The 27,991-nt window shown below is 35.9% G+C and overlaps 2 protein-coding genes across 2 annotated transcripts; both read right to left on the reverse strand.

Moving 5' to 3' along the window:
* Window positions 1–11,381: 11,381 nt before the first annotated feature.
* LOC135593375 (AT-hook motif nuclear-localized protein 27-like) lies at window positions 11,382–13,199 on the reverse strand. Its single transcript, XM_065083358.1, has 2 exons — window positions 13,111–13,199; window positions 11,382–12,894 (listed from the first exon to the last, which is right to left on the reverse strand). Exon 2 carries the CDS (start codon window positions 12,804–12,806, stop codon window positions 11,943–11,945), a length of 864 nt encoding a protein of 287 aa, XP_064939430.1. The 5' UTR covers window positions 12,807–12,894; window positions 13,111–13,199; the 3' UTR covers window positions 11,382–11,942.
* An 8,105-nt stretch (window positions 13,200–21,304) lies between these two features.
* LOC103974567 (diacylglycerol O-acyltransferase 2D) lies at window positions 21,305–26,244 on the reverse strand. The gene is made up of 9 exons (XM_009389419.3): window positions 25,983–26,244; window positions 25,823–25,897; window positions 25,615–25,700; window positions 25,306–25,412; window positions 25,032–25,187; window positions 22,458–22,544; window positions 22,115–22,212; window positions 21,881–21,968; window positions 21,305–21,681 (listed from the first exon to the last, which is right to left on the reverse strand). The coding sequence occupies exons 1-9, from the start codon at window positions 26,192–26,194 to the stop codon at window positions 21,580–21,582; spliced, it is 1,011 nt and encodes a 336-aa protein (XP_009387694.2). The 5' UTR covers window positions 26,195–26,244; the 3' UTR covers window positions 21,305–21,579.
* Between the last annotated feature and the right edge of the window lie 1,747 nt (window positions 26,245–27,991).

Below are 27,991 nucleotides of genomic sequence, written 5' to 3' on the forward strand. Positions count from 1 at the left end.
CACACGTCCACCCATGTTTAATGGGTCAGATTATACTTATTGGAAGACTCGTATGAGAATCTTCCTCATTTCCATGGATTTCGAGCTTTGGACTATTGTCAAAAATGGATTTAAAAAATCTTCTCTTCCGATGAGCGAATGGAATGAATCAGAGAAGAAGGTTTTTGCTTTAAACGCAAAGGCTATGAATGCCTTGTTTTGTGCACTAGACAAAAATGAATTTAATCGTGTTTCAATTTGTGATTCGGCTTTTGATATTTGGAGAACTCTTGACGTCACTCATGAAGGCACTAGCCGAGTGAAAGAGTCCAAAATCAACATCCTTGTGCACTCTTACAAACTTTTCCGAATAAAACCAAGTGAGTCCATCGGAGACATGTACACCCGTTTCACGGATGTCATCAATGGACTCAAAGCTCTTGGTAAAGATTTTACTAACTTTAAACTAGTAACTAAAATCTTAAGATCCCTCCCTAAAAGTTGGGATCCAAAAGTTACGACCATTCAAAAGGCCAAAGACCTTAAAACATTCCCTCTTGAAGAACTTATTGGGTCTCTAATGACTTACAAAATGACATGTCAAGCTTATGACGAGCTCGAGAACCCCCTTCCAAAGAATTGGAAGGATATGGCACTCACATCACAAGAAGATCACTTGAAAGGAACATCAAGTGATGAGGACAGTGACAATGACATTGCACTTTTGACTCAAAAATTTAAAAAAATTTTAAGAAAGAACAAATTTAAAAATAATACAAAAAATAAATTTGAACACAAGAAGGACCAAGTTATTTGCTATGAGTGCAAGAAACCGGGACACTACAAGAACGATTGTCCCCAAGCTAAAAAGAGAACATCAAAGAAGAAGGTGCTCAAGGCAACGTGGGATGATTCAAGCACGTCCGAAGAAGAGGAGTCCAACACCGAGCAAGTTGCTCATTACGCCCTAATGGCCATCGGAAAAGAGGTAACAGATTTAATTGATGCAGATTTACCATATCATGAATTATTAAATGCCTTCCATGAGTTATTTGATGAATGTAAGATAATTAGTAGAAAATACAAATTGCTAAAAAATGAGCATGATAGTCTCACTTGTAATTTTGATAAATTGAAGACTGAATATCAAGATAGTTTAGCTCCATGTATAAAATGCCATGATCTAGAAACTCTCCAAAAGGAGAACTTACTACTTAAGGACACCTTGAAGAAATTCGAGGTTGGTAGCAAGTCTTTGAACATGATCCTTACAAATAAGGGTCATGTTCCAAAAAGAAGTGGAATCAGATTTGTGAGAAGTCCTCACCAAAATCCAACTACCTTCATTAAAGGCCCTGTCTTACATGTTCGGCACCAAAGCAATTGCAACTTTTGTTGCAAATATGGACATAAAACTTATAAATGTCCATTCAAGAAAATTAGTCCAAACAAACTAATTTGAGTTCCTAAAGGAACTATGATCAATTCTATGCAATATAATGAACAAGTCAGATCAGTTTTTAAGACACCCAAAAGAAAATGGGTACCTAAAAATAATCCCTTCTTGTAGAAACATACACCATCACAAGCTAAGAGTAAGAGATGGTATCTCGATAGTAGATGCTCAAGACATATAAATGGAGATTCATCTCATTTCTCTATGCTCACTAGCAAAAATGAAGGGTACGTTACCTTCGGAGACAACAACCAAGGCAAAATCATTGGCAAGGGAACCATAGGTAACAAATTAAAATTTTCTATTGATGATGTCTTACTAGTTGATGGATTGAAACATAATCTCTTGAGTGTTAGTCAATTATGCGATAAAGGTTATATCGTTAGATTTGAATCAAATGTGTGTATTATTGAAAAACCAAACCATAACATAACTATGATTGCATTAAAACAAAATAATGTCTACACCATCAACCTTGATGAACTAAGTAATGAAATGTGCTTCTCCGCTTTAAATGATGATGCTTGGCTTTGGCATAGGAGACTAGGCCATGCAAGCATGAAACTAATATCTAAGATCTCATCTAGAGAATTAGTACGAGGAATTCCAAATATGAAGTTTATTAAGGACAAAGTATGCGATGCATGTCAGCTAGGTAAACAAATAAAAACTAGTTTCAAACCAAAAATTCAAATTAGCACCACTAGACCATTACAATTGATTCATTTGGACTTATTTAGACTAATTGACACGACAAGTCTAGGAGGAAGCAAATGTTCTCCAGCACCTGAATGGGCATACAGAATTAAGGGAAGATCTTGCTTAGTTTATTAAATAGATTGAAAGTTGTCTGTATAGGAAAGAATTATTAAATTTTGGGAATTGATCCATAATACACCAAGGGCTGATCTATAATCTAAATTTTGTAAACTCACTCAAAACGAAAAAGGCTTTATGATTTCATCAATTCGGAGTGATCACGGTGGTGAATTTCAAAACCGTGACTTTCAAACTTTTTGTGAAGTTAATGGATACAATCACAACTTCTCCACTCCGAGAAATCCTCAACAAAATAGAGTAGTTGAAAGAAAAAATAGAAACCTACAAGAAATAGTAAGAACGATGTTAAATGAACATAGTCTACCCAAGTATTTTTGGGTCGAAGCCGTGAATACGGCTTGCTACATCATGAATAGGGTTCTAATAAGACCGTCCCTATCAAAAACTCTCTATGAATTATGGAATAACAAAAAACCAAATGTTTCCTATTTTAAAGTTTTCGGTTGTAAATGCTTTATTTTGAATGAAAGGGATGCCTTAGGAAATTTTGATGCTAAATCCGATGAAGGCATCTTTCTTGGTTACTCTTCCGTTTCTAAGGCTTTTTGGGTTTTTAACAAAAGAACCTTAGTAATAGAAGAGTCTATTCATGTAGTTTTTAATGAAATTTCTGATTTAAAGAAAAATAATTTTGATGATGATCTTGGTTTTGATAATTTGAATTTAAATGAACCCCCTCCTCAAAATAGCAACTTGGATGCACCTTCTTCCGAAATTTCCTTACTAAAGGAATGGAAGTATATAGATGCTCATCCAAATGAGCTAATTATAAGAGATACATCAAAAGGGGTTCAAACTCGTTCCTCTTTCAAGAATTTTTGTACTAACACCGCCTTCCTTTCTCAAATCAAACCTAAATGCATTGACGATGCCTTAAAAGATGATTTTTGGGTTATTGCAATGCAAGAGGAATTAAATCAATTTGAGAGGAATAAGGTATGGAAGTTTGTTCCTAGACCTAGTGACCATTTAGTCATTAGTACTAAATGGGTCTTTAGAAACAAGCAAGAAGAAAATGATATCATGGTTAGAAACAAGGCTAGATTAGTGGCCAAAGGTTTCAACCAAGAAGAAGGTATCGACTACAAAGAAACCTTCGCTCCTGTGGCAAGATTAGAAGCCATTAGGATGCCCCTTGCCTATGCTAGTAGTAATAATTTTAAACTGTTTCAAATGGATGTCAAAAGTGCCTTCTTGAATGGTTTTATTTCCGAAGAAGTATATGTCGAACAACCTCCCGGATTTGAAAATTCTCTCCTTCCTAATCATGTATTCAAATTGATTAAGGCTCTCTATGGCTTGAAACAAGATCCTAGAGCTTGGTATGAAAGGCTTAGTTTCTTTCTGATTTTAAATAATTTTACCAAAGGCAAGGTTGATACTACATTGTTTATCAAACATTTTGAAAATAATTTTCTTATTATGTACATTTATGTTGACGATATTATTTTTGGCTCTTCGGATGAATCACTATGTGAATAATTTGTCAAATGTATGAGTCATGAATTTGAAATGAGTTTAATGGGTGAATTAACTTTCTTTTTAGGATTACAAATCAAACAACTTAGTGATGGTATATTTCTTAACCAATCTAAATATACATTAGAATTGTTAAAACAATTTAATATGGATAATTCAAAAGCAATAAATGCCCCTATGAGTACTTCGACTAAGTTAGATATAGATGAAAATAGTGAAAATTTCGATCAAAAAACATATAGGGGAATAATAGGTAGTCTACTTTACCAAATTTGAATCCTCTTGAGGCCTATAAATACCCCTCAATTCTCAGCTGAGATTACAACTTTTTGAGAAGCAATAGATTGAGAAAAAGGTCTTAGAAAAGTCTTAGCAAGTCTTGTTTTTAATTTGTTAGAATGTTCACCTCCTTCTTTCTTGCTGAAAATTTGTAAGAGTGTGAACCGCTTGTAAAAGGTTATAAGAGGGGTATTTGTCCTTCCCCTTCTAGAGATTTGCTAGTGGAAGGTGGGAGCCTCATCGAAGAGGGTCTCGCAAGTGGATGTAGGTCATTTGACTGAACCACTTTAAAATTGGCGTGATCTCTGGTTTGCATTTTCTTATTGCTATTTATATTACTGCAAACCTTCTTATATGCTTTATTTCCTCATTACCTTTGCTACACACCTTTACGAACACGCGTTCAAGTTAAGCTTTTCAAGTTCAATCTTTATCGCAACAAAGATTTGTCGAAACCAACGTTTTAATCCACTGCACTAATTCACCCCCCCCCTCTTAGTGTCGCTCCAATCCTAACAAAATCAATTAGTAAATTATTTAATCTAATCTATATGTTGAGATAAGTGTACAGGATTAACTACGATAGCAGTAAGGCATAAAGCAGATGTTGAGTTAGAGTCAAAGATCGGACAATACGTCGAAGATTCAGATGATGTATCGAAAGTTTGCCGAGAGTTCATTTGGAGTTCGTCGAGAGTTCGTCGGGAGTTCGCTAAGAGTTCGTTGGGAGTTCATTGGAAGTTCGTCGAAAGTTCACTGAGAAGTTCGCCAGAAGTTTGCCGAGAGAACCATTAATATACCGGACAGAGATTGCTTGTTTAAATGTCTTAATTATCATAGTTAGACCATAAGTTGAGTTAGGATCGGGAAGTAATCTCATTATCTCAGTTAGGAGCTAACTAGGCCCTTAACAAGGCTGAATTAGGCTAGTTGAATAGCTCATTCAACACCTAAAGTCACGGCCAACGGTGGCACTACTTGTGACTCAATCTCCTAGGTGGTATGGGCAATGGTACTATCGGTAGTTAATGCTATCAAGTGATGGTACCATCCTATCAAGCAGTGATACCACCTAGTGTCAGAGTGATAGGCAGTGGTACTGCCCAATAATGGTGGTGGTACCGCCAGTACCCCGAAATCCAGGGATATGATACTTTTTTACTCCAATTCTGAAGCCATTGCGACCTATAAATACCCCACCCTTTTCTGCATGGAAAGGCATGAAAGTGTGAATAAAATATTAAAGTTTTGGGGTGTAAAAATATTATAAAAGTATAAAAAGTCTTCCTCCTCTCTTTCTAGTGTTATGATCATTCAAGAGAGGTGCGAGGCTTGTAAGGGTTGTTTCCTAAACTCGTGAAAAGGAGAGGAGAGCTATAAAAGGGTGGTTTGTCTTCGCTAATTGAAGGAAGATAATTAGTGGATGCCAATGACCTCGACGGAGGAGGAATCGGAAGTGGATGTAAGTCACAATGACTAAACTACTATAAATTCCGGTATGCTCATTTCCATTCTGCTTTTTATTACTGTAATTACTTTCTAAATTAATTGCTAGTTCATTTACTCTAAAGTCAAGCACTTTCTAAAATTGGTTTTCAACGCACGAATATCTTACAAAATCGATGATTTTTTACTGCACTAATTCATCTCCCCCCCCTCTCCCCCCTCCCCCTCTTAGTGTCGCTCTTGATCCTATCAAAATCTATAGGAGAAGATGGATGAGGTCAATTATCGTCCTCTCTAGTAGTGATCCATATAGTAGACAGGGTGATCACGCTCCTCAAATCGCAACACGATCTTCCTCTCCACGTGCACTACAAGGCTACAGCATGATCAAGAAGGGGTCGGCCCTACTTACTGTCTACACACCCCAAACTGGGGCTATCAACTGAGGGGGAGAGGAGAGAGAGGAGAATAGGAGGGGTGACCAAGAGAAGACTAGCCTATGCCACCTTTTGGCCCTTGCCCTATTGGGTACTGAATCTCCATCCAATTATCCAAACCTCCTAGATTTGTATATCTCTATCCAACAATCTCTATTTACTCTTATTGGGTCTCACCCAAAAGATCTAATAATTCAGGGGATTACTAGATATTCAATAAGATAGGAGCTCCAATAGATATTTTATATCTAAGCCTCTACTCGTTGCAACACCTACCATATATGTGTGACTCTCTAGGCCCAATATCAGGCTGGTAATAAGTTATATCTATCAAAACTCCTTCTAACTCAGTGAATTATTATCTCCATAATAATTCACTTGACTCAATGACTACGGAGATGCTATGCCACTACGCCTTAGTCCCAAGAATATACAGAGGAATCAAATTTATTAGATATGTCTATCCTCAGTTATCATGTATCTATAGTCTCTTATCCATCTAATATCCAAGATATTGTATACTAGGTATCATATTATCAAGCACATATAGAATTTATTCGAGTCTCGCTCTAATCGGATTCTCCCGGAGAATTTTTTTCTCTCTCAATCCAAATGACCCTAGCCAAGGATTTACTAAAGCAAGAACATATGGGATATTTCTCTCATGATACTAAGAGTAGATGATCCTCTATCGACACTCAATAGCCCTCGTAAGATTGCTTGCTACTCCCGATGACTGGTTATGCTAGATCTAGAACTTCCAAGTCCATAAGTCTAATATCAAAGAATGGAATACTCATACAGGACATCCTTGGTGTCTCAAGTCTAATTACCATATACACCACTAGGATGATGGAATCATTGTCTAACAAAAAGGTATCATCAACCATCCACCATTTTGTGAGCGGATCAATTAGTGAACTCATTCTCCAATGAGTACATACGCGGTATCCCTAGTGTCCCCACACGAGCGACTATGAGACTAGTCACTTCCAACATATGGATGGGTATATAGCATACAAGTCTATTCGGTCATCTCGATGTCCCTCTTGAGTGATTGAGATTATTTAGGGTCTATGTTTAAAGATGATTTAGTCTCATTCTTGTAATCTCATCATGATCTAATTTTCATTATACAAATCCATGGACATCACAATATATGCAACATGTAACATAAAGTGAAAAAATATCAATAATAATAATAATTAGTTGAAAAATATGTAACGTGTCACACGTGTTATCACTCACGTGATTGGCTTGTAGGGCACCTATGGCTAGCATTTAGATTTCAAAGCAAAAGCTCAAACTTTTCTAGAATGATCATTAATAAAAGTAACAAAATAAAAAGTGTATCCAAGAGTTCTAGTTTGCATAGTACAAATATCAATGTAAACCAAATCAATAACATTTTATCTTCTAGATTATGGATAAGTATGAAAGGTAACTATATATGTTTTTCCAACTAAGCAATGATCACAAGATTTAAGAGATATATCTTGTAACTCCAATAAAAACTATTTTATAGCAAGAGTTTGAATCCCTTCTCATTGATATGGCAAGCCTCTAATCCTTTTGAATTACATTAATCTCTCTTTTATGTAGCTTAGCTTCCATGATATAAAAAGAGTTTAGCTTCTTTCCTCTCGCCACAACTAGAGAATCTTTGGTGAACTTCCATTTGCTTTCACCAAAATAGTATGTAAATCTCTCATCATCAAGTCTGCTTATAGATATTAAGTTAAGACAAATATTTGGAATATGTCTAATATCTTTTAGTATAAATTTGCTCATAGTGCTAGTCTCCAAGAAAATATCTCCAATACTCACAATCTTAGATGTACTATTGTTTCCCATTTTGACATTGCCAAAATCACCAACAGTATAAGATCTGAAGAAATCACCATAAAAAGTAACATGGAATAAAGCACAAGAGTCAATTACCAAATTACTATCCTGAGCTATAAGACTGATACGTCCGTCATCACAAACAATAACAATATCATCTTCAGTAATAACTATATTAGTCTTTTTCTTATTTTTCTTCTTTCATTCTGTTCTCGCTTCCAAAACCTATACTCTTTCTTCATGTGACCTGGCATGTTGTAGTGGAAATACTTGATATCTCTTCTAGACTTGAATCTTCCTTTATAACCATATAAATTTCTACTATGACTTCTTCTATGTTGTTCAATAACAAGTGCACTGGAATAAGATTCTCTTCTAGTCTGTAATCATGTCTATAGTTAGAGTCCTCTATAACATATAACATGGAGTTAAAAATTATCACCACATATTTTTTTTCTAACTTTTTGGTAAAAAAAAAAAAAAAAAGTAACAATCCTTGCATTTCATCATCTATATTTATTTTCGTAGTAACCGGCTTATTTATAAGACTCTAAAATAGACTTATATGCTCAATAATCTTACCATCATCTTTATATTTTAAATTGATAAGCATTTTAAGAAGAGAAATTCTATTTCCTATTATCTTTTTCACAAAGAGGTTTTCTTATATTTGCCAAACAACATCAGCTCTAGTTTCATAAAAAATATGCTCAACAAATTTACATTCATCCATCTTTTAATATAGATAATAGTTTTTCTATGTTGAACCTCTCATTCCTCATATTCAATATTAGAAGTTTTTTCTTTAACTTTGATGGACTTATACAAATCTTTGTAACAGAGCAAATCTTTAATCATATGTGTCCAAGTGGAATGATTTACTAAGTTCAATTTAATCATACTATCTAATTTTTTTATTTTAATCATACAAGAAAAACTAGCACCAAACAAACTGATGCTCTAATACCACTTTGTTGCGATGTAGCGGAATAATTATTTTTCCTCTTTATATATTATAATGGATTACTCATCAAAATATTAACTTGTTCATCAAAAACAAATATTAACTAGAGCATTACAAATAGAAGAACAATAAATCAATCATAGAGTGAGACACCGAATTTTTACGTGAAAAACTTAATACAAAAAAATCATGGGACCGTAGTCTACTTCAAACCTTTACTATCACCAATAATGATAATAGGTTTACAAGAAGTCTTCTCCGGAATAACTATAGGATCATAATAATATCAAGAACAAAGATCTTGGCTCAATAATAATATATTATCATCACGAAAGATGAATTTCATCAAAAGAAAATATTTAACTCTCACTAAACGAATATATTAGAAAAATATTTTAGAGAGGATAAATCATTGATTGACACGTTAGGATTATAAAACTTATTATAAAGATTCTTTATATAAAATTTAGGCCAAAATCAATAAAATTTAGTCGCTCGATCATCTTAATTTTTTTTTTCTCATCGGTTTGCACACCTCTCGCTGTGCAAGTCTCTATTTTTTATTTTTTTAATAATTGATTAGATTTGAACTCAATAACTTTATTGTCAAATCTAAGCCCACCCATCGACAGGACGAATAGAAAGTGTATTGTATATTACGCTGTTATTATACTTGGAAGTGCAGAATTCCTTACATATGACTATGACTAGATGGTTTACAATGAAATAGGGTGCTAAGTTGACAATTTTTGGTTACACATTATGTAATTATAGATCGAAAACTCTACTCTTTATAGTTGACAAAAGGCGATGTTTTGGTCGAAGGAACAGTTACCCTCCGGAGACCGTCGAATATGCGACGGAGGGACTGTAAGAAGATGTTGATATTAGTAAGAATCTATAATTGTTAACCTTTTTCAAGGATTGTTTAATAAATCTTTCATGATTGTAAAATAAAATATTATGATATATGATTTATATGTTCTGGACTACGGTACAATCCCGCCAATGAGCATTAAAATTGATCATGTCAACGCGATCTCAATGATCATGAGAAAGCGAAGCAATACCAACACAATGTTGCGGATGAAAAAGTAGCAACACATTTGATATCTGATCAAGCCATCATGATTGTGTGACATTATTTGTGATATACTAATGTCTTGACTCAGTCATTAAGATCGAGTATAACATTATTACTATTATTTTTGTTGGACACGTACCATCGAAATCAATAATTGCCGTGGCCAACGAACAATGCATTTATGAAATGTCAAACGTAAACGTGTTGTATTCTTTGTATCGTGCTATGTATTTTTTTATATAATTTTCTACTCGTTACATTGGTCACCAATATTTCGTAATATAATTTAAAGCTGTATACCGAGCAAGCATTCTGTGTACCAGTTGAGGTTTCTTGTTGTTGACGTCTTTTGAGATATGATTCGTCTTAGGCGTTACCAGGCAAACAAGCATAGCGGTGAGAGGAGAGTTACAGAGTTGGTGGGAAAGTGATGCTTCACTCTATGACAGAGGTAGAAAGAAACCTTCTTTCTAGAATTGTACTTGAAAAGAAGATGCGAGCAGACATGAGAATCTTTCAGCATGCTGTCAATATCTTATGCTCAGTTTGCCTTCCTTGCATGCTCATGTCTGCACCTCTCCTTTGGTTTGATCCCCCTCAGCTTTAGCAGGACTGGAGCTTCTTTCCCTTCTCCACAGCAGCTTACCAAAACTTGTAGGTTTCAGCAGCGGTTTGATTTCATTTCACAGACAAACAAATATTTTTGTGCTGGTATAACAAGCAGCCAATTCTTTTTTAGTTTTTTATTTGAGGAGATAATTCCATTTCTTATCTTTTTCAATGGGTATTTCTATCTGTTTTTCAAAAAATAGTTTTCGAAATACCCTTGACGTGTCATAGCATAATTTTTCTACCCTAACACTTTATGACTCGATTCATACGGTGAAACGGATCAATCTCCCTCGTATAAAAAGTATCCTATTAATTATAATATTTTTGACACCTACATCAAGATACTATAAGTTTATCTAAAATTATAATAATTTTAAAAATCGACTTAAAACTTAAAAGAATTCAGTTTGTATATAAAAATAATTATCTGTGTTGGTTTAGAAATAAGGACAATCAAATAGAAAGACTTTTTTATATCAATTATATTATTATTATTATTTAAATAGGTTTGACACCTCTATCAAAATAATATAGGCATGTTTGAAAATACTAGAATTGAGACAAATGGATGTAAAACCTAATAAAGACCAACTCATATACAAAAATAAAATTTGAAATATGTATCCATATTGGTTTAGGAATTAAAAACAATCAAATAAAAAGATTTTCATATCAGTCATAGTGTCTATGAATAGATTTACATTATTTTTAAAACACTATAAAGCTATTTAAAAATATTATAATTTAGAAACTAGATCGGTTCAATCTATTAGCTGGTCCAAAATCGATAAATTGAACCGATCCACCAAAAGAGTTGAGAGATCTTGTGTGATGATGGGAGTGTTTTAGGAATTATGAGGGGATGAGGATGTCTCTTGAGAAATATATAAATATATATATATATAGTGAAAAAAATTTCAGAAATTGCACTTAGTTGTTGCAGTGGCGGAGATTTTGTACCATGGATCATAAGAACCGATATTACACGGGAAGAATATAGAGAGAGAGAGAGAGAGAGAGAGAGAGAGAGAGAGAGAGAGAGAGAGCATGGTGGTGCAAGAGAGACACCCTGCAAAACATACACGACTCAGGAACAATTTCTACGACCGAGCTACACAACGCATCACATCAAAAGGAAGACACGCCAAAAGAAACAATTAGATTTGACTATCGAGTTCAGTGCTTCACGTGGAAATCGAAGCCACTCGCCTCGGGAGCGTTTCCATACAAGCTACCGGCCTCTCTTCACTTCGTCACATTCATCAACCATCCCAATCCATCTATCTAAGCCCCTCATAAAACAACACTCCCTTTCCGATCAATCCAAGTTCACTGACTCCTAGTGATAGCCTCATCAACATGCTTCCGATGCCATGAACACCAACAGAAACAAAGAGGTGGTGAAATTGCAGCTTTAAATTACTGCAGGCATACCCCAAAATGATCGAAAAGAACAACGAAACCCATGGAATCTTCTTCTTCTTCTTTGACCGCACCGTGAGTAGTAGATTGTTACTGAGATCAAAACGGTGGACGAGCACCTCCACCGCCCCAACCAAATGCGTCACCCGTAGGCTGATAACCCCCCATGTTTCCACCGATATTGTAGAATGGAACGCCGCTGGCACCAACCCCATCGCCGCCTCCAGTAACGCCTGACGACCGCAGAGTACCAGGTTGCTGCCCCTCAGCTGCCGCTTCCTCCTCGCCTTCCAACGGCAGCCGCTCGTACATGGCGTTGGCGAAGGATGCAGCATTTAGCACCACCGGCCCCGCCGCCACCAGAGGGCCAACGACACTTCCCCCCATCACCTGTCCTTGCCCTCCAGCCAGAAATACGGTCAGGCCGCTGGCACCAGGCGGAGTCGGCGGCGGGAGGATGGTCCCAGTTAGTGAAAGGATCTCGAACCTCCCCCTGAGAGTCGTCACCACGCTCCCTGGCGGCAAAGCCCCAGGCTGGCGGAGGCCGACGTCGACCACATCCCCGGAACCGCTGAGAACAGAGACACCACGGCCACGCCGCCGGGCATACTCGGTAACGCACTCGACGACGTCGGCACCTCCGGCCACCTCGAGCACGTGGGAGTGGAGGGAGTTGGGGCTGTCGCACGTGACTATAATAGGCGGCTTTGGCTTGTTCTTGGAGCCAGGAGGCCGGCCGCGGGGTCGGCGGACGGGGCCTCCCGCGGCGGTCGAGGTGGAGGGTTGATCACTCTCGCCGTCGCCGTGTTCGGCAGGAAGATTCTGGCTTTCTTCTGGGGAAGGCTTGGAGTCTTCGGACGAGATGTGGGTTGAGAGCGCAGCAGGCCGCAGCGGTGGTCCGAGGAGATGTTGGAGGTAGCGAGAAGAGCCTCCGCCGGCGCCGCTGGATTCCGCTCCGGCCATTGCCGACGCATCTACTCTCTCCCACCACTTGTTAGCCAGCTTTCCTTTTTCTCTCCGCTTCCGTTTATCTTCTAATCAAAGCTTCCTCCTGGGTAGAATTATCCAAAGAACCAAAATAGATCTTTTTCTTTGTTTCCTCTATATATGTAAACTCTGTTGGATTGAAGGAATAGCTTCAAACAGCGTATTAGTCGTTCGTGATCTACTTAACACTAATAACATAAGAAGGAACTCAAAACTAGAACAAGGTTGAGAAGCCAAAGAAGCAGCTTCATCTTTCGTTCTTAACAGAATAGATACTGACCTGAGAAATGAGTCCTACACCACAACCCGATACTTACGGAGGAAGCCCTGGTGATCTCTTTCCAAGAATAACAATAGAATAGAAACCATTTCTAGCTATATAACTCTTCCTACTTCAGCACCATACTATATATATATATATATATATATATATATATATATATATATTTGTTTGTTTGTTTGTTTGTTTATTTATTTATTTAAGGAGGTGTTGCGGTGGAAAGACCGAGAGGCAAAGCGACTGCTTGAGTTTTTAATCATTTCTTTTGGAAATCTTCGCAGTAGAGCAAGTGATCGGATCCCTTTTTATTATCTCATCCATTGACTCAGAGAGAGGTGAGATCTGAATGAGAGGAGTCTGAGATGAGAAACAGTATGCATACATTAAAACTAATATATTAGAACCAGTTGCATTGTCCATTTAGGTAGGTAGAGAGAGAGAGAGAGAGAGAGAGAGAGCCTGCGACCATTTCACTGTAGTTGTAGCACTGGAAGCATTAAAACTAATATATTAGAACCAGTTGCATTGTCCATTTAGGTAGGTAGAGAGAGAGAGAGAGAGAGAGAGAGAGAGAGAGAGAGAGAGCCTGCGACCATTTCACTGTAGTTGTAGCACTGGAAGCATGCAGATAGCTCTGATTCCACTAGTGGAGCCTTTGGCGTTAACTGCATATTTTATGGAGTTTGGAGCAACTACTTTATTAAGTGCAGTAACGTTATTGCATTAGCTATCCATAAATACACACAACACCTATCAAACATGTTAGGGATATAGATAGAAGATGCAATCCGATGGTGCAACATGATGTATATATGCTCCTTGTAACTCTGCGTCAGTTGCCTTGGGTTGCTCTTGACCTTTTACGACAATCATATGGGCAACCTTATCCTCCAAGGAATGCCTGTGGCGAAAAGTTTACTTGTGAAGCAAAAGAAGCTGTACATAATCATATCAGTAGAGATTTAGAAACTCATCAAATGTACCAGGCATAATAATGGGTGTCATTGTAGATCTCTCTCTACCTCTATTTTGTCGCTTTGGATGACGTCGTCGGTAAGTGATGGCGCTGCGAAATAATACCCTGTGAAGAAAGCATCTACAAGTAGCCCTCGTCACTCCAGTTTGATTCCAATCGAATTGAAATTGGATTTAAATTTGTTTGATAACTTATTAATTTTAAATTAAATCAAAATTGAATCTGTACGATTCGATCATCGTTTCTTGGTCTTTAAGAATCGAAATCGATGGTTCTAATTTCGATTTGAACTGATGGTTCACGATTTAAAATATATATATAATTTTTAAATTATATTTTTTATTTTAAATTATATTTAATTAAAAATAAAAATCTGAATGAGAATTATCGAAATCGAAACAAAACTGTATTGAATGATTTAGAATTAGAATTATGTAATTCGATTTCGATTCCCAAAATTTAGGAATCGAAATGACTAATAGTCCATGAAGAAAAGAACTAAATAATAATTTTACATTAATATATTTTCATCAATTTATAATTTTATAAATAATGGAGGGAGTTGAAGTATGCCTACGTCCCACCAGATAAAATGAACTCATATGAGGAACACTTTAAGCACAACTGATATGTGTTAGAGCTAGTCTTAAGAAATTTACCAAAGGATAATTTTGGCAATCCAACAAAGATAATAAAGCAGAAAAATAAAAGCGACAAGAACACTAGATTTACGTGGTTCGGTCAATTGACCTACATCCACGGACGAAGGAGGAGCAAATCACTACTATAAAAGATAGACTATTACAAATGTCTTAGAAAGATGTTCTTAGGTCATAAAACACCTGAAACTACTAAACAAGAAAAAGTTTAAAACAAACAATTAGATTTTCTTGTGGTGCATCTGACTTCAAAGCCCAAGCTCTTATTTATAGTTTAAACATGAGATACCAAACTTGATTTTCCTGATGTGAAAATATGCGGGACTTGTCAAACTAACAAATCTCCACTTTGGCATGTCCCAACAAAACTTGCTCCACCTTCTTCACAAAAGCCCCAACGGGGGCAATCACCAATAATGAACACCAACCAAGTCCAAGCACTGCTTGAACTTGTAAATCGGAAGAGGCTTCGTAAGTATATCAACTGGATTGTCCTTTATATGAATTTTCTTACCCGAATGTGACTTTACAAGATCCCAAGTTCTATTCCGATAAAGAGATTCAATTTCTTCATTCATCGCAATCAACCACTTAGCGGAATTATCACAAGAAACTGCATCTGAGTAGGTAGTAGGCTCATCAACTTCACTTGTTTCTTCTGCAACAAACAAAGCATATGTAACTAAATTTGCATATCTTTGTGGTGGTCGAATATCTCTCCGTGGTCTATTCTTGGCTATGGAATATTGCTCTTCCTCTAGACCATCTTTGTCAATAGATTTAGGACCATCTACTGACATTCTTTGAGTAGAAGAGTTCAATTTAAAAGAATCTGAACTACCAATCTCAAGCTCCACCTGCTTTTGCGCACTATCATTTGTACAACTAGTAGATTCCTCTTTAGAAGATAACATAGACAATTCATCAAAAATAACATCTCTACTAATAATAAATTTTGGAGATTTAGGATCAGAATACCATAATCTGTATCCTTTCACCCTAGAAGTATACCCAAGGAAAATATACTTTTTCGCTCGAGACTCTAATTTTCCTTCATTTACATGCATGTATGCTGGACACCCAAAAATTTTTAAATCAGAGTAATCAGCAGGAGTACCTGACCAAACTTCCTCCAGAGTTTTAAAGTTAAGTACTGCAGAAGGAGCGTGGTTGACAACGTAACAGGCCATATTAATCACCTCTGCCCAAAACTCCTTTATCAACCCTGCATTTGAGATCATACACCTTACTCTCTCCAAGAGTGTTCTGTTCATACGTTCAGCCACACCATTTTGCTGAGGCGTCATCCTAATAATTCGATGCCGAACAATTCCTTCATTTTTACAGAATTCATCAAATCCACCTTCACAAAATTTCATGTCATTATCTGTTCGAAGCCGCTTAATCTATTTACTTGTTTGCTTCTTAATCAAAGCCTTCTATTGTTTAAAGGTTAGAAAAACATCATTTTTATGCTTCAAAAAATAAACCAAAACTTTCCTAGAATAATCGTCAATGAAAGTCAACATATACATGGCACCACCCTTAGACTGAACATGAGCTGGACCCCAAAGGTCTGAATAAATATAGTCAAGAGTACCTTTCGTTTTGTGAACTGCTGGAGAATTGAAACTGACTCTTTTTTGCTTTCCAAAAATGCAGTGTTCACAAAAATCCAGTGGCCTAGTACTCTGTCCACAAAGAAGACCTCTTTTGCTCAATATGCTCAAACCTTTTTTACTCATATGACCCAAACGCATATGCCATAATTTGGTGATGTCATAATCAAACAATGATGATGACGAGACTGCAACTGAGCCTGTGATAGTAGTTCCCTGTAAAATATACAAGCTATCATACCTACAAGCTTTCATAACAATAAGGGCACTTCTAGAAACTTTCATAACTCTACCTTCAGTTGTGTATTTATACCCAAGGGCCTCTATGGTACCTAAAGAGATGAGATTCCTTTTTAAATCAGGAACATGTTTAACATTAGTGAGCGTCCTCATAATATCATCATGCATTTTGATTTGTTTTTAGACACATGTGATAAGAACAACCCGAATCTAAAATCCATTCATTTTTAGACCTTGTCCTATCATCAGTAGCAAAGAAAATATTTTCAACATTCTCATCAGCTACTACACTAGCTTCAGCGGACTCAGTAGTTTTCTCAATAATTTTTTCCTTTTGCTTTAATTTATTTTTTAATTTAAAACAATTAGTCTTAATATGCCACATTTTATGACAATATCTGCACTTTAAATTTATATATCTGGATTTAGATCTAGATTTAGATCTACTACTGTCAAATTCTCTTTTATCTGTTCTACCCCTGACAATCAATCTTTCAGCCTGATTCCCTCTACTTTCCCCAGTGATATCCTTGTCTATCTCCTTAGATTTTAGTGCAGATTTAATTTCCTGATACGAAATTATTTCTTTTTCATAAATCATAGTATCACGGAAATACTCAAAGGATTGGGGAAGAGAACACAAAAGTAATAGGGCCTTATTCTCGTCATCAATTTTCGCATCTATATTCTCCAAATCCATAACTAAGGAATCAAATTTATCAAGATGTGAGAGTATAGATGTACCTTCAGTCATCCGAAGCATATACAAACTCTGCTTCAAGTAGAGACGATTCTCCACTGTCCTCTTCATATACAAGGCTTTAAGTTTGTTTCACATGCTCTTAGCCATAGTCTTCATAAAATCTTCCTTTGACGTACCATCTCGAATGTTCTCAGCTCTCTGTAGTGCCAAATCAACTCTGTCTTGAACCAGAATGATCTCCATCTTGAGTTGCAACATGTAGAAGTTGACATTTCTATCGAATTTCTCGACAACAATCTTTGTTATTGTCATAAGTGACAAGAACACCAAATTTACGTGGTTCGATCAATTGACCTACATCCACAGATAAAGGAGAAGCAAATTACTACTATAAAAGAGAGACTATTACAAATACCTTAGGAAGATGTTCCTAGGCCATAAAACACCTGAAACTACTAAACAAGAAAAAGCCTAAAGTAAACAATTAGGTTTTCTTATAATGTATCTGACTTCAAAGCCCAGGCCCTTATTTATAGTTTAAACAGGAGATACCAAACTTGATTTTCCTGATGTGGGACTTGCCAAACTAACAATATGTATTTGAATTTTCTTTACTTTTATAACTACATCTTAGATATGCTAATTATATTTTGATCAGAATCCACCTACCCATGGTTGGCCATCTGATCGAATTGGGAGAGACTATAGGTATCATTAGGAATCAATCAATTGGGGTACCGCGGGCTAACACACACTTGATGTATCCATCGACGGTACTATGATATATTAGATATAATTTAATGGTTAGATCTGGCCGTTGTTAAGATGCTTAAAGCAGCCATTAACAGTTGAGCATATAGAAAAAGCATGCGACATTAGTTAATTATAGATTGAAGATAGATGTTGTCCTCTTCATACGCACGTCGTACTGTTTTTATATTCGTCGACTCTCGCAGACGCTATCCAAACCTACGTAGGGGTGTCGCAAGTTACAGCCTTCGGTAGCTTTGTTCTACTGACTGCATGTATTACGAAAGTGTCACTGGATTTGGTTAGGGTTGAGAAATATTTTCATAAATTTTAATTATATTTAAATTAATTAAACATTTTAATTATAAATATATTTTGAATCTTAAGATTTTGGTGAGAGAAAGAATAATACTAAAGATGATCTCTATAAATTCTAGAGAGGGTTAAAAGAAGGATTCTTTATGTTTATGTAAGATATGTGTAAGGGAAATTGTTCCTGAGTGGGAATAAATCTAACTCAAAGATCTTGTAATTAAACTAATATATTAAAACTTTTAGTTTTCTCAAATAGATTAAGACATGAAATCTTACATCAATTTTTGGTATGCTATTTATTTATTGATCTCTAATAGATTTCTTTTTTGGTTTTTTATTTTTAATTTTTTTCTCTCACAAAAGATATGATAATAAAATATTCAACAAGGATGTGATCAGTTATTCTACTAGCTTTACTATGAAAAAATTTAATGAAAAAATAATTTCACCCGATGAAAGGAGGGTGAAAGATCTTCTTGCTCAACAAGTGCTCAATAAGACCTGACAAGAACATTGAACCGAGAAACAAACAAACCAAAAAGAACAAAAGATAAGAACATTGAATCGAGAAACAAGCAAACCAAAAAGAACAAGAGACGAAGATTAGGATGAGCTTGAGGCAAAAATATGTGAATACTATTCATTTTTGCATTGTTGATAATATTATCAATAATTTATTGATGATGACTTCTTCATGATTATTTGTGTTTGACGTAGAAGTTACATAGGCTAGAATAAAGTAAGACAAAAACTTGGTTGAGCATATAAACATATTAAAAGAAATATTAGATTAATTAAAAAAATTGATATGAAGAAGTTTTAGTATTTCATATAATTGGGAAAAAGGATAAATCCAAGAATATGGAGGTCGACGAGAAAGATTTTTTAATAGAGGTTGAGAAGTTGAGATCAAAAGTCAAGTTTTTATATGATATTCAATGATACAATGTAAAGAATACAGAGTATGGAGGTAGAATTATCTGAAAAAAAAAAGAAAAAAAAAAGAAGAGATCGATGAGTACTATATTATGATAGATGATGATAAAGATGTCCTCACAATTTCCAAAGATAATGATACATCTTTCCAAAAGAGTTGGTTTTTAGATTTTACTCTTATTCATGTTTGCTTTCAAAAGGATTATTTTGATTCATTGAATGATAAGATAATAAGTAAGTTGAGCATAGGCAATGACTCTACGATGAAGGTCATGGGTGCCGATAAAGTAAATATCAAAATGATTGATGAGATAGTGTATACTTTAGAAGATGTGACTTATGTTGCAAGCCTGTGGCTACAAAGCTCGAGGTAGAGTTCTAAAAGTTACTTGGCATTACATGATCCTAATAAAAAAAAGATTATATTAAGGGTTATACTGTTTGGAAGAACGTGCAAAGGATGATAGATATCTATGACAGTAAGCTTCATTGATGGTGTAAGAAAGAAAGGGTGATAATCATGATTTCTACGATGCATGTGGTTGTGAGGAAAAAAATTTTACTGTACAATAAAAGGATAAGATAGAGGTCTCTCTCTAGAATCAAGTAGCAATATTGATTCGGTTCTAACTATAGGAGATGCTTAGCGGGCTTATTTATGTTTGACCATAAATTAATTTGATTTGTGTGGCTATAATGAATTCTTCACGTTAATAATTCAATTTTTACTAGAAATATAAAGTAAAAAAAATACTCACCACAATAGAGATTATTAGGATTAGTAAATATTTTTAGAAGTATTTATTATATTCAAATTAATTGGTTGAGTCTTAATTCAATTGAAACTCCTTAATGAATTAGGGTTTGTTCCTATAAATACATCTTTGAGTTTTAAGGTTTTAGAAAGAGGAAAAAATAAAACATGAGTGTTTTTAATGATGATCTATAAAGTTTCTAAAGAGGATTTAAAGAAAAAACTCTTTAGACTTATGTAAGATATATAAAAGTGGAATCTCTCACATAAGCCTTATAGTTGAACGAGGGTAACTCAAGAGCCTTATAGTTGATTTTATATATTGAATTTTAAATTGATTTTTAATATTTTTTATTTATTATTTTTTGATAAATTTTTCTTTTGATTTTTAATTTTTCTCCGCTCGTTAAAAAAAAAAATTCATCTGTAATTAGATTTGACATAAACTTAAAGACAAACTTGTTCGTGTACGTATGTAGCGAAATAGTACCAAACGAGCCTTCTAATCTCATTACAAACTCGAATTTCCTTTCCCTTGTCATTATAAAATTTGAAATATCTATCATGACAAAAATGGTCTCTAATTAGTGGGATTACACATCTTTAAACAAGCAGTACTAGACTTTAATAACTGATATTCTACCTCTTCATGTACACAAAGGCAACATTTAATTTCCACTAGCAGGAGGGAATCCTCTCCGACAAATATTATTATAGCTTTGGAGAGATTAAAAACAAAAATTAAGTCAACCCAAGTGTACCTATCTGATAATAACCAGAATAATATAATATGTGACCACTTAAATGCCATTGCTTCTCATCAGTTGACTTCGATGTTAACTTCATCAACCTGATAATTAATATCATTTCCTGACTAGTCTCAGTCCATCGACTGTCAAAAGCTTACTTTGGATTGTGCAAGCATATAAAAATATAGAGACAATGAATGCCATGCGCTAACGCTTACGGTGAATCTATCTGGGTTTTTGGGAATGAAGACGCAAACCCGTTGGTATTAGTAAAGGCCTCATTCAACGATCTGGCATCCGACAAAACCTACGTTATATTTTGCGTATCCAAAAAACAGAACAACAACAACGTTACCCTTTTCCTTTGAGAAAGAGAAAACTATTTCATATCATGTATAATCTTTTTAAAGAATAATGATGAGGTGCCATATCACTACGCTCAGAGACTGCCCTGGGAATATTTTCAGTAAAAAAAATAAAAACACCAACCAACTAATAAACTTTCGATTATAAACCTTTATTTTTATACTTGGTAAGACCACTCTAGTCTCGGCATTTTATACAATTGACCACCACGACTGTGTTACATCCAATCTTCAAACCCATCCATCCTGTTCTGTTACCCTTGAGAACCAAAGTATAAAATAATATCTGAGCATCACAACATATAATATGATACTAATGTGATATCAGGCTGTCACTTTCTCTAAAGATCAATTTCAGGTTCACCAACCACAGGTGTGATCCAAGGCAAGCAAGATGCATATGTCATAGAATTCTGAGTTGGAGATCGGGGTAACCAAATCTGCTCTTGTATTTCTCGAAGAGCTCTTGGAGGGCATCAACAAACTGAGCGTGAACCTCGTTGACCTGGCAAAACCCAAAAAAGAAACAGAAACGAACTTTAAGCAATTTTGTGATAGTAACTAGTGGATTAGGTGGAGAACTGTAAAACTTATGACTCGACAGAACATATCACTTCAACATAAGCACTGAGGTTCTTATATTAAAGAAGTCAGACCTAAGCACACAGATTACTTATTGAAGAAAGAATATGCTTTTTATTCACCTCATCTGCACTGGGTTCCTGATTTTTCATCAGCTCAATGGGCCTTCCAACCACGACATGCAATGGATGCCGAAATGGTATAGGGGTTCTACATAACACGTGAACAAGTTATCACAAAGCATGAACCAGAACTTAATGGTAGCAGGTCACCAAGAAAAACAATTGACAACATATGCTAAGAAGGGCTATTGTTTGACTGGCATAAATAAGGCAAATGAGGGATTTGTTAGGTACCCAAATCTTCCCCAGAAGACTATCGGAGTAAACTTTACCACTCGAGCGATCTGAACAAATAAATTCCCACCGGGCTTCCACCACTGGTAAACATAACTCTGGCCACCAGCAAAGGAAGAAAGATGAGGCTTTTATATGCTTGGTACTTAAAGCATGCATATTTAGAGGTAATCATGCCCATGAGAATGCAAGCATGAGACCACAGATCGCTCTACAGTCTTTCAGCACAGCCTGTAGCTTAGCAGCTAATTCTATCAAAATAAGATCTCTCCATCATGAACCTAAATTTACTTGTAGCTTTAAGTTTTGATGCTGATATCAGGAAAGAAATTCAAACCTTTACCTGACCAAAGCAGAACACAGGTACTATAGGTCGGCCTGTCTCCATGGCAATTCGCACAAATCCTTTTCTTGTTTTAAGGAAAGCAACCTAATAGCCAGCCAAAACTTGTTAATGTTTGGCTGATTGCTTGTCTTCAAAATCCAAATAAAATATACAAACAATAACATGGAAAGCTTTTTGCAGACCACACTGTAAGCATTTGGAGAAGATTACAACTCATAAAAGGTGACAACATTACATATATGGCATCTTCAAATATCTGATATATAGGAAACTTAAGATACATGGATATGGATCACGATCTTATACTGCATTCAGGTTCATCCACATATCAGAACATGCTTTAGTAAATGTAATAACAGCACCGTGGCATAATCACAAACCCCACCTACATTACAAAGTCTTATCATTTTAAGTCATTGCTAACAACAAACTCATTTCAACACTGAATCAAGCTCACATAAGCAATCAGCCAGATTCCTAATTACCCTGTGATGCTCTAGAATCATGCCAAGACAAAATCATGATCAAGTTCAATGGAGACTGTGCACTGATCTATCGGTACTTGTACTTAAGCAAAATCCAATCCAAATACCAACTGTTTCCCGATAAATTCTAGTTAAACAATAAAGTTGTGAATACAACTTAACCAAGCTGCACCATGTTGCTTTAAGTAACTTATTGGAACAATGGCATGATATAATCTAGACTGTGATCAAACTGTATTCTGTGCAATCGAATAATTCACAAAAGAACAGAAATGAGACCAGATCATATCACGAATTAATTTTTCCCACTGGAAAACACAATTCCACAAGCTAAGGCAAGTTACTTTGATAGTTGATGCCATATATAGACATATGATTAAATAAAGTGTGAGACTCTTATGATAGTTTCAATGTTCAAGGCTCTGGTCTTTCATAACCTAACCAAACTAACATCACTCAACCACAGCATGACACAAGGAGTGTGATCAAGGAAATACAAATCCAATGTACAAATCCCATAAAAAGTTACCATAACCACAAAATTAACCAAGAAATGAGAATATACTCCGTCTGGTGCCTTGACAAAATAACAGGTCATCAGCTACAAATATAACTTACGTTATAAGCCCTAGTTGAGTCGTACTAGTGCATTTTGGCAAGAAACCCAATCTTTAACTCTTCAAGATCTACACAACAGGTTTGCCACTTTGATGCTTATCATTTTTTCCTATGTGACATATATCTGATCCAAAGAACCATGAAGCAAGTCGAATTAAGTTGCACTCAAAACCTTTCTCAAAATATGCCCCATTTAAGAATGATGAGGGACCTTGAACGAGAAACCATTGGACAATTTCTAGTGTAACTAGATTGAAGAACAGCTAAAAGTTTGATGCTTTCTGTGATCTCTTAAATCCTTCATTAAGCAATCCTAAAATGAATGAGAACAACAGCATAATAAATATTTTTATTTGAGTTATCATCAACAGCATCCAAGTTGATTTTCTCTCTCTCTCCCTCTACATGTTTAATGCTGGTCACATAAAGATCAATAGTTTATAATTTAAGAAATATTTTTTGTGCTGTTACGATACACGATTCACTTCTTTGTATACATTAGATAATTTCCAGTAGTGTTGATCAACCATCCAAAAGCTCAAACATCAAGTATTTCTAGTTGGATGCTTTTAAATGCACCAAGCCAAACATGAAAACATTGGACTTGTCTGCCAATTGTGTAAATGATGTATTCTTTCTGAAAAAATTGCACTATAAATATTTAAACTTGTCAAAAAAAATCCAACCTCTCGAACTAGAATGCAAATTGTATCCAGTACATGGTCTTGTCTACTTCATCAAATGCTTATATACACTGGTTTATGGATGCTCAAATTGAGTCATGCATGTTAATTAAACAAGAATTCAAGCTTGTAGCAAACAAGTTTTTGACCAACACATTGTAAAATAATTAATCCTACTGACACTAATATGTGTCATGAAACTTAACATCTAATGAATGTCATAGCAAGAGCTAACAACAAAGTTCAAGAATACGTATGAAAGCTACAAGATTCTCTGAGACAGTTAACTGGCCTGTGGTGTCAAAACTGGCTATAGGTTTCCTACTCTAGTTTTGCAAGAAAAAACCATCTAATGATGTTGTTTTCGTTATCAATAGATAAGATGAACTCTCTTTCCATTTGGCCACACCCACCAGAAATTAAGTATAAATTTGTGGTAGTTCTAAAAGAATAATTTTGCTTCCTGATGTAAGTTTAAAATGCTTGAACCATACACATAAGTTCCAAGCCTACTAAGATTGCCTTTGTGGTATCAATAGAATAGGAACAGAAATGCAAACATTTCAGAAAAAGCCAAATCCAACTATTTGTAAACTGTACATCATCATTCTCAAAGGCTATTTATTTCAGCAAATATAAACCAATACCACACTAAGCATCAAAATCCTAGACATATTCTTTTATCAGAACATTATGAACCAGCTAAATGTCATTTATTGAATTAAATTACTAAGTGCAATTGAGCAAAAAATCCATTAAATAGATTACTGGTGCAAAAGACGGACCTCAGTGTCGCGGTTCAAATGAAATGTCTCCTGCACACCACCAGGCACGATGATGCAACTGTACCCAGCTTCTAAATACTCATAAAAGTTCTTTCTTGATGCAGGAATTAATCCCATCCATGTCCAAATCTGCCTCAGAAAGGGGGTGTAGAAGACCTGACACAATCATCATACATACAGAGCAAGAATTAAGGGAATCTTTAAAAGAGACGATGAAGATTAAAAAGGTATGAAACTTTAATTAAGAAAATGACCGGGAATCAGGAAACCTTACAGCACTGCTCGCGAGAACCTTGATCTTGGGCAGCGGCATGAATCCTGCATGGTCGGCAAGAGCACAAAGAGCTATGGGTAACACTGAGTGCGGCTCGTAACCAAACACTGCAAATGTTTCATTCATTGAGCTGCTTTACAACAATATCCAAACTAACTAGTTCCTCAGTATTCTTTTTTAAAGGAGGAACTATTCACAAGAAAACTAAAGCTCATGTTTAAGCTAGTTGTCAGACGAATCACAATCAAAGTGGAATCCGCTGATAGTCCGAGCGAGTAATACGCCAAATAAAAGAGCAAAATATCTCACCGTATGCTTGGTCTGAATCGAATGCCGTGATGTCCTCCACATGAAGGGTGATGGGAAAATACCCACACGCAGATTTGCAAATATACCTTTTTTTTTTTTCTCATCCGAAGGGAAAAAGCAGCCAGCAATGGGGGACAAATTAACGGAAAAATAATTAAGGGCAAATCAAGACTAAAGCACAAGAAATTGATAGGGAGCAAAATGGTACCTTGACAATCTGCGCCCCAATCTATTCCTATCATTGAGAGGAATCACCATGAAGAAGAGGAGAAACCCAAAAACCCTGCAATAAAAAAGATTATAAAAAATAAGAAGCGCAAATAGAAAAAGGACAAGGAGAAGACAGAAAAGGGATGAGAAAGACGAACGCGGCGGCGAGGCGAGCGGGGAGAAAGAGGAGGGCGACGAGGACCAGGGCGACGTTCAAGTGGATGGCGCCGAGCCAGAGGATGAGGGCGACGATGGTCTGAAGAAGGGAGTAATCCGTCCCCTGGAACACCGCCGGCTCGCCGCCCATGCATCCTGCGTTGCCGGCGACCACTTCGTCGTCACCATCCCGGTTGGCCTCATCCGTCATCATTATACTATTCGTATTACGTTTTCAGCCCGCAAGAAGAGAGAGAAGAGGGAGGGCGGCCAGACCAGCGGCACGCGGTGCGCATATATATAGATATGGAGAGAGAGAGAGAGAGAGAGAGACGTCACTTTGGGTTCGGATGTCGAACTCGAGCGGATCTGATTTCCAACACCCGGACCCAAATCGGATGATTTTGGATCCGGACTCGAGTCAGACGTGGGGGTGGGTTTTGGGTCATCCGACGACCAAATCCCGCTCGGTCAATCTTACGCACGGCCGAAGGAATTTATCAGTAACGGAGAGGGGGACGGATCCACGTGGTGGATCGACGACACCACGAAGACACGCTAGGACGCAGGACCCACGAGGATGGAACATTCCTAGGGTTGGGATCCTTACGTAGTCAAGTCAAATACAACAGGCTAACACGCCACTTCATCATCTTTTGGCACAAATGAGTGAGTAGCGTCCAAAACGAACAATGATCCCAAGTTTCACGTCATCCCTCCGCCCGTCAAAAACAAACCACAGGGGGTCAGAAGGGGCAACAAAGAACAAGAATAAACAAGCCCATGGAGTTTTTACACATTGCTTTTGTCCACAATAAATAAATCCAATTACCACCTCAACTAAAGGTCAAAATCATTTGCCAAGCAAGTAGCACGCCCACTTATCCTAAAACATCTTCAATTCTAAAACTATTTCATGAAAAACACATATATAGTGAAATGGGTGAGACATGTAATATTTAATTTTTTTATTAATATAAAGGTAAAATTATGAATCCACATTTTTAAGGAATTCGGCTCTTATAATAATAGATAGATATGAAATCATGATAGGGTGATTTTCTAATTCTACTAGTCAGAGGATTTACGGCCAATCCACGACATCATTCGAACATTCATCCATCTAATAGGTAAAATTTGATTGCCAACTTAACTTCACAAAATTGACTCAACCGACCCATGTTTCAAATACCGTTGTGTTGTGTTTGAAAAAGTAGAGTTATTAATTATTGAGGAATTGGATGAATAAAAAATTTTCACGAATGCTCATATCTCATGTCCCTTGTCCAATTTCAATTCAAAGGATGAAAGATGATTGTATCATGTTTCTCGTTTTAATAAAAGATTGCACTAACGGTTTATACGTACTGTTGTTTAGTTTTCTTTTCTTCTTGTGTGATTAAGAAGATTATTTTATATACCATCATTCTTTTAATTCTTGATTTAATAAAAAAATATTCTCTAATAAGTACTTTGTCTAATTGATGTGACATATCAGTTAGGTGCTAATTGGACTGCACATGTAACGATAATAGGTATAAAATAATAATCATATCATTTGCACCCTCATTATTTTTGTCATATTGAAGTATAATGTCATATTTAGTATCTTGATCACTATTACCTATATTAAAAAATGACTAAGTTATATTTTAATTCCTTTCTTATTTTAGGTGAACGTGTTATAAACAAAAAATAATTTAAGATATGCTGGATACTTTATACACTTATTTGGCCAAGATAAGCACATCATATAATACCTTAGGATGCATAGGACATTTTGTATGTTTTTCAATTGTAGGCAAATACATCGCATGCAAAATGGGATATCTTGAGATACATCAAACACTTTTGATACTTCTTAATCTTAAATGGATGCATCGCACAAAATGAGATGCCTTAGGAGTATCGAATGCTTAAGATAATTTTTAGTTGCATGTATCATGCACAAAAAGAGGAAGCCTTACTATGTGTAAGGCACTTCAGATAATTTTTAATTTTAGATAAACTC

Source organism: Musa acuminata, chromosome BXJ1-9, assembly GCF_036884655.1.
Source record: "Musa acuminata AAA Group cultivar baxijiao chromosome BXJ1-9, Cavendish_Baxijiao_AAA, whole genome shotgun sequence".
NCBI classification, from domain to species: domain Eukaryota; kingdom Viridiplantae; phylum Streptophyta; class Magnoliopsida; order Zingiberales; family Musaceae; genus Musa; species Musa acuminata.